At 38.1% G+C, this 11,546-nt stretch overlaps 2 protein-coding genes across 2 annotated transcripts; both read right to left on the bottom strand.

The window, feature by feature from the left end:
• Positions 1-51: 51 nt before the first annotated feature.
• On the bottom strand, positions 52-6,422 carry LOC141810348 (caspase-6-like). The gene is made up of 8 exons (XM_074697786.1): positions 6,339-6,422; positions 6,018-6,059; positions 5,111-5,153; positions 4,867-5,016; positions 4,627-4,703; positions 4,300-4,475; positions 4,070-4,220; positions 52-2,098 (listed from the first exon to the last, which is right to left on the bottom strand). The coding sequence occupies exons 1-8, from the start codon at positions 6,358-6,360 to the stop codon at positions 1,860-1,862; spliced, it is 900 nt and encodes a 299-aa protein (XP_074553887.1). The 5' UTR covers positions 6,361-6,422; the 3' UTR covers positions 52-1,859.
• Positions 6,423-7,982: 1,560 nt separating this feature from the next.
• LOC141808203 (caspase-6-like) lies at positions 7,983-11,533 on the bottom strand. The gene is made up of 7 exons (XM_074694644.1): positions 10,661-11,533; positions 9,466-9,508; positions 9,213-9,356; positions 9,012-9,088; positions 8,647-8,822; positions 8,393-8,540; positions 7,983-8,216 (listed from the first exon to the last, which is right to left on the bottom strand). The coding sequence occupies exons 1-7, from the start codon at positions 10,689-10,691 to the stop codon at positions 7,993-7,995; spliced, it is 843 nt and encodes a 280-aa protein (XP_074550745.1). The 5' UTR covers positions 10,692-11,533; the 3' UTR covers positions 7,983-7,992.
• Positions 11,534-11,546: the final 13 nt, after the last annotated feature.

The raw sequence follows: 11,546 nt of genomic DNA, 5'->3' as shown, positions 1-11,546 counted from the left end.
AGTGCTGTTTGAAAATGAAGATATCACGCAGTATCTGAAATGTCACACAGATTTTATTGTAATAAGTCACAACAGTAAGACCACAAAAATACAGGCTCAGTGTTTGCTGGGGGCTTTGTTTTTCCTGAGCCAGATCATGTGACACTGCAAGTAATATTTTAGGTCCACAGTACAGCTTCAAAAACACCCCGCCTCCTCCCTGAGGTTCCCACACTAGGGTTTGTTGCCATTTTGGGCACAAATATGCATTATTATATTTGGTACTGTTAATTAACACAACTCAAAGTACAGCACAAACATTGATTCCCTTTTTGATGGAGTGATTTAAACATCATAACAGCATGTGTGTAGTGCCTGGATAATCACTATAAGAAATACTATTCAATCATGAACATTTAAAGCAATATTCCACCATTACTATTGCTGCTTTCCACCTCTATAAATTCATTAGGTAGGAATGTAATTGTCTGGATTATAGGCGTGTCTACAAGTGAATTTACACTCCAGAAAACATGACACATCTGACAACTAGTACCATCAATGTTCAGCATGACAGAAGGCTGCTAGAAATTTCAACTCGTGCAGTCTACAGTCTAAGATTTTTCAACTGACAGCTGAATGATAAGCTTTTTTTTTTTACAACCAAAGATTTTAAAATAGGGTCAAAAAAGCAAGTAAATATGTGACAAAAAGGCTGTTTAAGTTGCTAAATAGTGCAAGATGTGTGCTTATCTGCATGAGCTTGAAATATTAACAGGAACACCTAAGATCATAATGCAATCCAATACAAAAATATAATACCATGGTTAAACGCACAAGTAGGCAAAAATTGCTGGGTCATCAGTCTGTTTTGAGTTCTGAGGAAGACTCACAATTTGCTTCTGCAGAAAATTAGGTTAATGTAGATTTGAAAAACTTATAGTAGGAACTTGGAAGTGTTTTTTTCTTTAATTGTAAACTTAGGTCTACTGAAGGATATCTTCCCTGGGATGTTGAGCCTCCAAGCGTCTCATCTCATAACAGTCACATTAAAATGATGTTTCTGCCTTTTCCCATGAAAATTGATGTTTTATTGAGAAGGAGAGGCGTTTAATTCTCTTCAGCCCACCTGTGCTGAGGTCAAACTTCATCAGTTTTTCAGGGATTCCTTAAAATTTATACCCAGAGTTGTTAAAAATATATGTAGTTGGAAAAAGACTCTCTATACAAGCTGCTTAATTAAAAATCCTTCTCCAGCTGATTCTGATATGTTATAATTTCCCGAGATGAGACACGTTCTCATTTCAGTAAACGCAAACATGTGATCAATATAAGTCTCTATATTTGATTTAACTCTGAATGACAGCACAGTTGTTAATGTATTAGACTGCATTATGATGTCCTCTTGATGTATGCATTGTGGATTCACACATGAAACTAGATAAGCTGGTAAAACCAGACACAGTAAGAGGAGATCAACCAGTACATCAGGTATCATGTTATCACTGGTTTATCTTTTACCCTCTTCTTGGTGCTGCTGCTGCTGAGACTGTCCCTGAGTTCATTCTCTATCATACAAATGTAAAATATCCTCAAGAGGATTATTTTAGGGGCAAGAAAACAAGTTCCACCTGAAGAAACTTAATATGGCCACAAAAACTAACAGCCTAAGGCCAGGAACATTCAGGTTACTGCTGTGCATGTGTATAAGGTTGTTCCTGTTATTTACCTGATTGTTTAGTGCATATGTGAGCAGTAGTGTCTAACAGTGAAAATAGTGTTCATTGGAAAACACATATTATAGGATTAGAAAAAATAAAAGTAAAAATGCACCAGTATATAGAAAAACAGCTCATTCTGACTTTTTATAAAGCGTCGAGCTATTCCTTTTTGGGTCTAAAGTAGAGTTTCTTGGTGAGCATCGAAGCAAAGCAAGGCACCTGCTTCTTCCCAATGGACGACTTGTCACTACTGCTCCCAACACTCCTCATGGACACTTTCCTGTTGACCATCGTGAGCAGCTCTGTGAATTCAAGGGAGTCCCCATGCTTCCGAAGCAGCTCACACAGATCCTGGACGTACCAAGAGCCATTGATGGTCTCCCTGTGGGAATAGTAACCTGGACAGAATGGAAGGGAGACAAGGTAGGACATGTGTAAACAACATGAACTATAGTTATTAGCTTAAAGCATGACAGGTATGGGGGGAAAGTAGGATAAAATATTAAAACAAGCAGTGTAGTCCCAAAACAGTCACAAAGGTGTCACCGCTAAAATCACACACAGTTAAAAGGAAGGAGAAAAAGACAAACTAATATTGAGTCAGGAAAAACAGGCTAAAAAAAAAGGTGGAAAAAGAGGAACAAAATCACTGCTGCCGAGCAGATGATCAGAAAACAAACTCATGGGAATCACTCCTTAAACAAAACACATGAGAGGCCAGAGTGTAAACACATGCTATGCTGAGGAAACAAAAGCAACTGCTCTTTAGCTCTGAGGGTGAGTTAATGAGTCAGCACAGGGAACTGCAACCACAGAGTATTTATAAGCTTCCCGCAACCGCGATCAGGCACACACACCTGACCCTGCACTGTGACACTGACTTCACCATACCTGGAGAGTGCCCTGCACCTTGCAAGCTAGATTAAGTTACCAAAACATTGACCAGTGGTGACCAGTGGTGATCATTTGTTTACAGTGACAAAAGAGTTTTTATTCTTCAGTGCAAAGCTGGGGACAACCTGATCATAAATCAAATGTTAAACTGTTAGTTCCTGTCTCAGGTTGGTCTCGTGAATGGTGAAATTTTGTCAGTTTCAGATGTGAGCGCAGCCTGAGGGGCCACTCTACTATCAATCCTTAATATAGAAATTTTAAGGAACATCCTGTCCTGGTGACCCCTCATTTTCACATAGGAGTTTTGTGCACATTGGGTGCGTCTCAAAGCTCCAAAGTTCCATCCTTCCTTCCTACACTTGCATCGTTCACTTGCGTCTTAGTCCCTCCCACCAGAGATGCATGGGAGAGACGTGAGGAAATGAAGAGAGGAGAGAGGATGGAGGAGATTCGTTTTAGAGCAATGGGACATTCTCTCCTTCAGAGCGTCACATAAAGTGACGTGTTTCAGTGATAACGGCATCAGCTGATCACCTCTGGATCATCTGTCAGTCAGCTCTAACAGCTGTTTGTGCGTCTGGGCATGTGCGCTGTAATAACTCTGATCAAACAGAAACAGTAACAGAGATTTGTCTGTTTCTTTAACCTGTTAAACACACACGTTACCATGAAGAAAACCTGCTGTCTGTTTATTCTGTGTGCTGTTTAGAAGCTCATATGGATAATTTTTCCGGTAAAATGCGTAATTGTGAGATTATTGATGAATTATTTAGCCTTTATCTGGAGCCCATCTGATCGTGAACTTTGAAGCTTATTAATATAACCCACCTTATTGTGTCTCAGGAAGATATTATTTATCAATCAGTTTTCTATATTAATCCTTTGTTATATTGATTTGATGATGCTTGTGTTTAGTGTTTTGTGCTTTAAACTCACAGCAAACACTTAATTACCAGATTTATGATCAGTTTCTGAACGATCCTCAGTGCCTGTTTTCAGCTCGTCTTTTCTCTCATTAAACTCCATTGTGTTTGTGAAGTTTTATGTGAAGTCTGAGCCGCTGCAGCGTCCAATCAGAGAGTGATATTCCATATGGGGGCACGTCGCTCACTGAAAAGACTTCCGCAAAGCCGGCTCTCGTGTCTCCTGGATCATAACTCCTACGATCAGTCTCCTCCATCCTCTCTCCTCTCTCCTCTGAGCGCAATTATCGCTTTGGGACAGTCTTCAAAATGGCAACTTGGAAAGTACACCCGATGTCGTGGAGGAGATAGGACGGAGGAAGCACGAGGTTAACGCATTGAGATGCACCCATTGTCAGGGTTTTAAACCACATGATTGTCAGTGTTACTTGGAAAGTAGCCTTCAGGCTGTTCTATGAAGAAACTACTGGTATTGGCGTGGTTGATAAATTTTTTACAATATACTTGTTATGTTAAAAATCAACCCAAGAGTGACCTGTCTAGTAGGCTCACCTTCAGCCACAGAGTAGCACATGATGAAATCAGCTCCAGCAGGAAGTGTATGCACAGCGCTGGCATCCACCACCACCTCATTTCTCTTCAGCTCACTGTCCACAGCGTCAAAAGCCATCACAGGATCGTCATGCTTGTCTCCACGGCATGCCTGGTGAAAGAGTACACTTAGCATTAAAGCATCAAGAATCAAACTCTGCAAGAGGACTTTCTTTGGTTTGGTTTGGTACCTGTAATATAAAGATCTTTGGCTTTCCTACAAGGCTCTGGCACTTGTCTCCTTTGAACAGGGCTGTGATGTCCTGAATGCTGATCTTTCCATCATAAGTGTACACATGATCGTTTTCACCATGGCTCAAAAAGACGAGTAGAAAACAGTCAGCATCTGAATGGTTGGCCTCTGCAGCTGTTGAGACAATTAATTTATTGAACATCCCACTGAGAAAAAAACTCATGAGGAGCTGAAAGTGAGCCATCTGATAAGATGTAAATTCCAACTATAAATGGAACAAAAAGCAGGTAAGAAATCAACATGTCAGTAACGATGATGTGCTTACCTTCACTTATTTTATCTAAGACTTCCACTTGTTTGTAGTTTTCATAAGTCTTCACTTCAAAGTCTAGCTCAATCAGTCTGAAAACAGAGGCCAAAATAAGTCAAGCATGTTTTAAAGGGAATGCAGGAATACATACAAGGAGACTTTACAGTCACAAGTACAAGAGTAAACAAGTACAGACAGGTTCCTTCGTACACACATATCCTGTTTTCTCTTCTGCAAGTAGTCAAGATGTGATACCTTTTCTCTAAGTTGTAGCGGTCAGCATTAGTTCCATGTCTGTCATTTAACCCTAAGCGCCAAAAAAAGCGTTCCTGGTTGAAGATGAGAGCAAGGCCTCGTCTTTTGTTGTTCATCTTGTACTCCTCTGCAGGATCTAGACCTAAAGAGCTGTTCAACAAAAATAATGTCAAGTACTGGGAGAGAAAGGAAATGAGGAAATGAGGAAAATCACAGCTGAGATACACAGGAAGAAAATGTTTACCTGCTAATGAAGGCATCAGTCTCTGTGAGGTTCTCTGTGCATGCTATTAAAAAGAACACATAAATAAAAAAATGTAAACTCACCTATAGAGCTATCACAAGAGGGGCTTTTATAGCTTTTAAGCCCTTAAAGTCGTGAAACTACAATGCAGAATTTAGCTTTTCAGGTTTCTTTGTTAAGCAGCAAAGCTACAAGTGCATAAATTGCTCCACTGCTGCTGGTATGGGGTCAAGCAGCCTTTGTTATATCAGCTTAGCATCCTCATTGGTTTCAATGGCTGGTTGACAGGTGGAGAAAGATCGCAAAGGCTGCTGAAAGAAAAGAGGTGACACCTCTACACCCCTCCCTACAGATGTGGAGGTTAGATTATGTGCTAAAGCAAGTAGCTTGGGGTTGTTTGACAACTTTTAAGCCTTATCTGACTATCTTTTTAACATGTAAATCAGTGTGCACACAAATATTTGCTTGTCTGATGCTTTTCTTACTACACCCAGTTTATCAGTAGAGCTGCCCAGAACTATATTTTAACAACTACCATTTAACCGTGTTAGCTTGGTGTATCATATCAACTTGTTTACTGAACTACAAGAAAACGCTGCCAATTGCTGTCTCCAGAGTTTTTACAACGATGTTTATGACAAGATATCCAGAAAGTGATATCAAGTCTACATGATATAAATCAAATTTAAAAAGTCAGTGGGAGTTAATGATTACTTTTTGTCCTATTTGAGTCACTGTACTTTAGCTTACCTGGCAAAGGCATGTGTCTGACACCTGTGACTTGTTTGTTTCACTTTTGCTTAAAGAGAGAAATCTCTCTCGAATAATTAAAAAAAAGATAATATTGACAGAAAAAAAACCTACTCATGGTTTGAAAACAGTTTGAATTTTGAAGTAATGCACTCACCCGCCCTGTCAGTTGCTGTTTTGTTGTGTCTGGCAACACTTCCTGGGAAGGTGAGAGAAAAGGTAATGAAGTGCTGGCTGTAAAAAGTTATATGAACTCAGAAAAAGGCTTAAATGAAATATCATTTGGGATAAAGGCGTGACGGCACCTGTGTAAGTATAGTACATGATAGTACACAGCTTGAATGAGAACACTTACTAGCGTGTTACATCGGGTCTTCAAGATTAAGAATTTTATTGGACCCAACTTTTAAAATGTCACACACAGAAGTTCATAACCTACAGCTAGCATTAATAGAAAATATTTATGTTCAATTTTTACCTCTACATATGTCTTCTGCCATATTTGAAGTGTTCCTAGTCTGTCTTCTCTCCGACTCAACCACTGAAAAATGAATTTGCTTCGTCAATGCAATAATAGCGATGGAACAGGATTTGGCTCCTCCTCCTCGATCTTATTGGCTGAAGGTGAAAAAGAGAGAAGACTATTGGCGGTTGTGGTTGTCAATCAGACGCCTGTGACGGGACTTCCGCGTTTGACATTTAAGACACACGAAACACTGTAGGAGACAATAGTTTACGGTGGGTTTAATAAATAAATAGCAAACTCAAAATTTAAGATTGGAAAACAATGACTTTAAATACTGTTTTCTTGCAATATGACAAAATCTATTCTAAACAAGCAACATCCTATTTATTCAGCCCTTTTTATGAATGCAAACACACAGAACACAGTGTTTCAAATAGGACGTGAAGAGTATTCCTTGTTAAGGTCATTTCTTGATGAGCGATAAGACCAAGACAAAGACCATCAAGAGTGGCGATTTAGAATGGATGTTTTTTGTTGTTGTTGTTTTTTGTTTTCCTTCCTTCTTTCTTTCTTTTCTATATATAAATAAATATTTAAAAAAAAAAAAACACGTTAATTTTATCCCAATATTTTGTCATCAGTTTCATGTTAAGATCCTTTAAAATTTGGTATTATTTACAAGAAGACAAACACAAAGCTGAAAGACTTGGTGGACCTATTTCTGGCTTATAGCTGATTTCAGCAGCAGTTTTATTTAGGGACAACTCCATTTAAAATCCTGTGGCCCCATAAAATCACCTGTTTGGTAAGGGAAATACAGAATAAAAACAACAGCTATATTTATCAGTAATGAAATGTGATACAAAGTCAAACACCATATTATTATCATTTTTAATAATATTTTTTATTTATTTTAATTATCATTGCAATAAAATGACATTGAGAAAGAATAAGCCATTAAATCTAAGCACAATCTGTATTCACCCAATTCATTTTTATGTAACAACACATCAATTAAAAAAAAAAAAAGAAAAAAGAAAAAAAAGAAAAGAAGAAGTAGATATCAAATTTAACTGGACATAAATGCAGTGATGCGGTAGTTACAACTTTCACATTGCCTTTAGCATTATATAACATTGCCCCAGTTGCATGAATAAAATATATTGAAGTGCAGAAAGTGATCAGTCAAAGATACAGTAGGTTGATGACAGTATTTATGAAATCAGGTTAATGACTTACTACCAGAACTGTCAACAGTATTACCATTCATTGATCAAGTAGTATAGATACTAGGGTTGAAAAGGTTTTTTTTTTTATAGAAGTTGAAGTATCAACTTGAGCTTTTTACTTAAGTCAAAGTGTTTAAGTACTGCTTTCAAAACTACTTAAAGTATGAAAATAAAAGTAAGTGAAAGGGGAGAAAATGCCATTAAAGTCAAAAACTTGGCTAAAAATAATTTCCCAAGTTAAGTATAGATACCCAAAATTTTTACTTATGTAGTGTAACATAGTATTTTTACTTAATTACTTGACACCACTGCTTACTTATTCTTTATGTTTAATTCTGATTTGTCAAACATCAAATAGTAAAACCCTGATGAATCACAGGTGGCAAAGAGCTTAAAATTTTCAAAGTTGAAAATTGTAATGGGCACTTCTGACCGTGTTACTGTTTTGGTCGAAAAAAGAGTTGCTTGGTGAGCATTGAAGCAAAGCAAGGCACCTGCTTTGCATCGGCATCACTGAACTGAACGGTCCTCTTTGACACTTCCCTGTTGACCACTGTGAGTAAATCAGTGAATTCAATGGAGTTGCCAAGCTCTCCAAGCAGCTTGCAAAGATCCTGGATAAACCAGGAGCCTTCCATTCTATTCCTGTAGGAGAAGTAGCCTGAAAGAAAAACACACAGTTTCTCAGGATGAACACTGGCTTAGCATCAACAACAGCACGATAAATCTTTCCTTTTCATTCTAGTTTCTCTGAGGGTCAGCTGTTACACACAAACCCACATTAAATCTTGTCTAACAGAGACACAGTAAGAGTTTTAATCATCCTCATCAACTCACCTTCAGCCACAGCGTAGCACATGATGAAATCAGCTCCAGCAGGAAGTGTGTAAATGGCACCTTTATCCACCATCAACTCATCTTCTTTTGGTTCACTTTCAGCAGCAGCAGCAGTTGCAGGAGTATCATGGGTAGCTCCACGACATGCCTGGAGTCAGACAAGATGGGATGGATTTCCAAGTGAAGTAATCACATACAGGCAATAAAGTATGTTTCTGTTTACTTATTATATGAAGTCTGGTTTCTGCATGTACCTGGAATATAAAGATCTTTGGCTTTCCTACGAGGCTCTTGCACTTGTCTCCTTTAAATGGAGCTGTGATATCCTGGATGTTGATCTCATCGTCCATCGCATGAACCTTGTCCTTATCACCATGGCTAAAGAAGGCGAGTAAGAAACAGTCTGCGTCTGAATGGTCTGCTTCTGCAGCTGTTGAAGATCAAGTGATTGTTAACGAAGTTTGCCCTCACATCAATACTGGATGTACAAAATGCCATTAAAGCAGCACAAAGGAATCTAAAAAAAAAGTATGAATTGAGATGACAGTATCGATGAAGTGCTGCCTCATGAAAACATGCATCATTCTCTAATTCACATTGGGATCATTCATGAGCTCACCTCTTTTGATTCTCTCTTCAACCTCTTCTTTTGTGCTGTCCTCATACACCCTCACCTCAAAGCCCAGCTCTTTCAGTCTAAACAAGAAAACAAGCAAAGCATGTTATAAACTGCATGTGGAAATTTTCAAAGATTAAAACACAAGAATCACTACACTAATGCAAATAATGTGTTCCCCAGCACTTGGTTTAGAGTTAATACCTTTTCTCTAAGTTGTCGCGGTCAACTTCAGTCCCAAAGCGGGTTTTGAACCCAGTGAAAAAGTGTGTTTGATTGAAAATGAGAGCAAGGCCTCGTCGTTTGTTGTTCATCTTGTACTCCTCTGTAGGATCTAAACCAGAGGAGCTGTTTTATAGGGAAAAAAAAGAAAAGAAATATTACAGACAGTGCAGAGTGCATACTAAGTAGTCGAGAACTACAAAATGACTGAGACAGGTATGAGGAGGGAGTTTACCTGCTGATGGTCCCTTTACTCACTGAGAAGCTCCCCATGCCTGCTGTGGAAAAAAATGGATGTAATTATCTCTTAAAGAATAAATAAGTTATGCAGAAGTTATTCATTGAAAAGAGTCACCATGAGCTTCAACAGCTAGCACGAAAAACTGAGGCCATAACTGGAATCTATAGCCTCACCCTGGAAATAATAGTTTGCCTGCTTGAAAATTAACTTTTATTAATCTGCAAACATCAGTTTTATGGATACACTGAGAGAAAATGAGTGTCATATCACATTCAGTGAATCCTACTTTCATGAAAAAAAAAACATTCTTTTAAAGAATTACTCAGTATGTTAAAATCAAAAATAAATGAATAAATAAAATAATAATAATAAAAACCTTCTTCCATTAAGCTGTGAAGTCTCAACAGTGTAGCCAATAACTGAGATAAAGACACACATTATTATAGTTAATGATTAATCCCATCATGTTTGGATTGGCATTGATGTCAGGGGCAGTATCGACAGGTGTCCCTGAACCTTGGACCTGATGGTTTCACTTTTGTTTCGCTAGAGGAACCACACCCTGTAACACCACATTATGTAGTAACGGCCCCAAATTCTCACTTCATCATGTAAAAAGGCTGCATTTTGTAATAATATGCCATATTTTGTAATAAGATTCTTAAATGCAATATGCCATAAACTTTGCCGCATTATGAAACAAGTTCTTGGCCATCACTTATCACAAAATGCGGGAACCCACATTTTGTGATAAGTGATACAATAGTTAAGAACTTATTACAGAAGTATTACATTTCATATATTAGGGCGTTATTACAAAATGTGGCGTTACACACCTTTTTTGGAATATGCTAATATAATAATATAAAGTTTCTGTTTCTTTTTCTTAGTGTGTTTCTTTATGAATCAATCCCTGTTGGTCACTTTTGCTGACCTTCAGGACACCTTCTTGGAAGATGAGAAAGTGCAGTTGACTTCATACATTTAGAACAGAGCCACAACTTTAAAGCTGTCAGAGGATAAGAGAAGAAAAAACACCAAAACTATTGTAGAGCACAGTAAAACTTCACCAAAGATAGTTATCAATGAAAGAACAGGTCTTTGAACTCATCTGACTCATTTTAAACCTGTTACATGACTTTACTACTCATAATTATTACAGTTGAAATCATTCATTTGAAGTTCTTACCTTTAACACTGTCATATGTTGTCTCAGACATGGTCACAGGTAGTTCACTGGGTAGTCTACAGCAGAAGTGATATCAGCAGGAAATGACTTTTTAGCATCAATCCATCATTATTTAAAAAGGGTTTTAACTCCTCCCTCCACACCCTCATCAGCAGAGTATGACAGGCAGATACCAGTTAAGGCTTGAACAGGTGTTAGCCAATGACCATTGAAAAGGCTTGTGTGCTTGTCTCACAGACATCTGTTATCCCATGACTGCCTGGTTCCTTTCCAAACTAGATTGCATTACGCTAATGTGTCACCCAGTTCCTCTTAAAATCTTTTCTTGTAATCATTGATTGAGACATCATGGTGGTTATATCAAGTTGCTCATGACAGAAATATCCACCAACACAGGGGGAGTAATGCTCCTTTTGACTTCAGAAGAACACAATTAGCCTTGACCACAGAGGTGATTGTTCATATCGAAACTTAAGATAGTTTGACGATGTCAAGAGAAACCAGGACGCCAGAACATGTTAATCCATTACTGGCATGGTTCCCTCAAGCAGCTTATAAACACCCTTAGAGACCTTGACTGGAAAGACCACTCCCGAGTCTTCAAATTCCTCATTTTAGCTTTTGTGATCCCCAAAGGATAGTCTTCCACCATATAACCTATCGTCTGATGACCATTTAAGTTTTGGGAACAAATTAAATTCTTGTACGGCCAACAGTGGGCAAAGAGCTTCTGGATAAAGATTTCTTTTTCCACACACTTCATTATTAAAGTAAAACTTAGAAATAACTGTGGAGTTGGAGTTAAAATAAGATCCAGGAGTGAAATCACCAGCTTCACTCTCAAACAAATAAAGTATTTGAGTTTAAGTTAGGCGTTCGGGTTTAA

This window comes from Halichoeres trimaculatus, unplaced genomic scaffold (assembly GCF_033239565.1).
Source record: "Halichoeres trimaculatus isolate MK-OKI-2021-1 unplaced genomic scaffold, fHalTri1.1 fHalTri1_scaffold_2, whole genome shotgun sequence".
Classification (NCBI taxonomy): Eukaryota; Metazoa; Chordata; class Actinopteri; order Labriformes; family Labridae; genus Halichoeres; species Halichoeres trimaculatus.
This window is presented reverse-complemented; position numbering and strand designations above follow the sequence as displayed.

Excerpts from the sequence above, each read along its gene's own strand:
- LOC141810348 (XM_074697786.1), bottom strand. The coding sequence starts at position 6,360 with ATGGCAGAAGACATATGTAGAG. Across the intron at positions 4,476-4,626 it reads CTTAGATAAAATAAGTGAAG|CTGCAGAGGCCAACCATTCA; the intron begins GTAAGCACATCA and ends TTGTCTCAACAG. Across the intron at positions 2,099-4,069 it reads GTGCTACTCTGTGGCTGAAG|GTTACTATTCCCACAGGGAG; the intron begins GTGAGCCTACTA and ends CATTCTGTCCAG.
- LOC141808203 (XM_074694644.1), bottom strand. The coding sequence starts at position 10,691 with ATGTCTGAGACAACATATGACAGTGTTAAAG. Across the intron at positions 9,357-9,465 it reads AGTAAAGGGACCATCAGCAG|CTCCTCTGGTTTAGATCCTA; the intron begins GTAAACTCCCTC and ends CCTATAAAACAG. Across the intron at positions 9,089-9,212 it reads CGCGACAACTTAGAGAAAAG|ACTGAAAGAGCTGGGCTTTG; the intron begins GTATTAACTCTA and ends TTTCTTGTTTAG.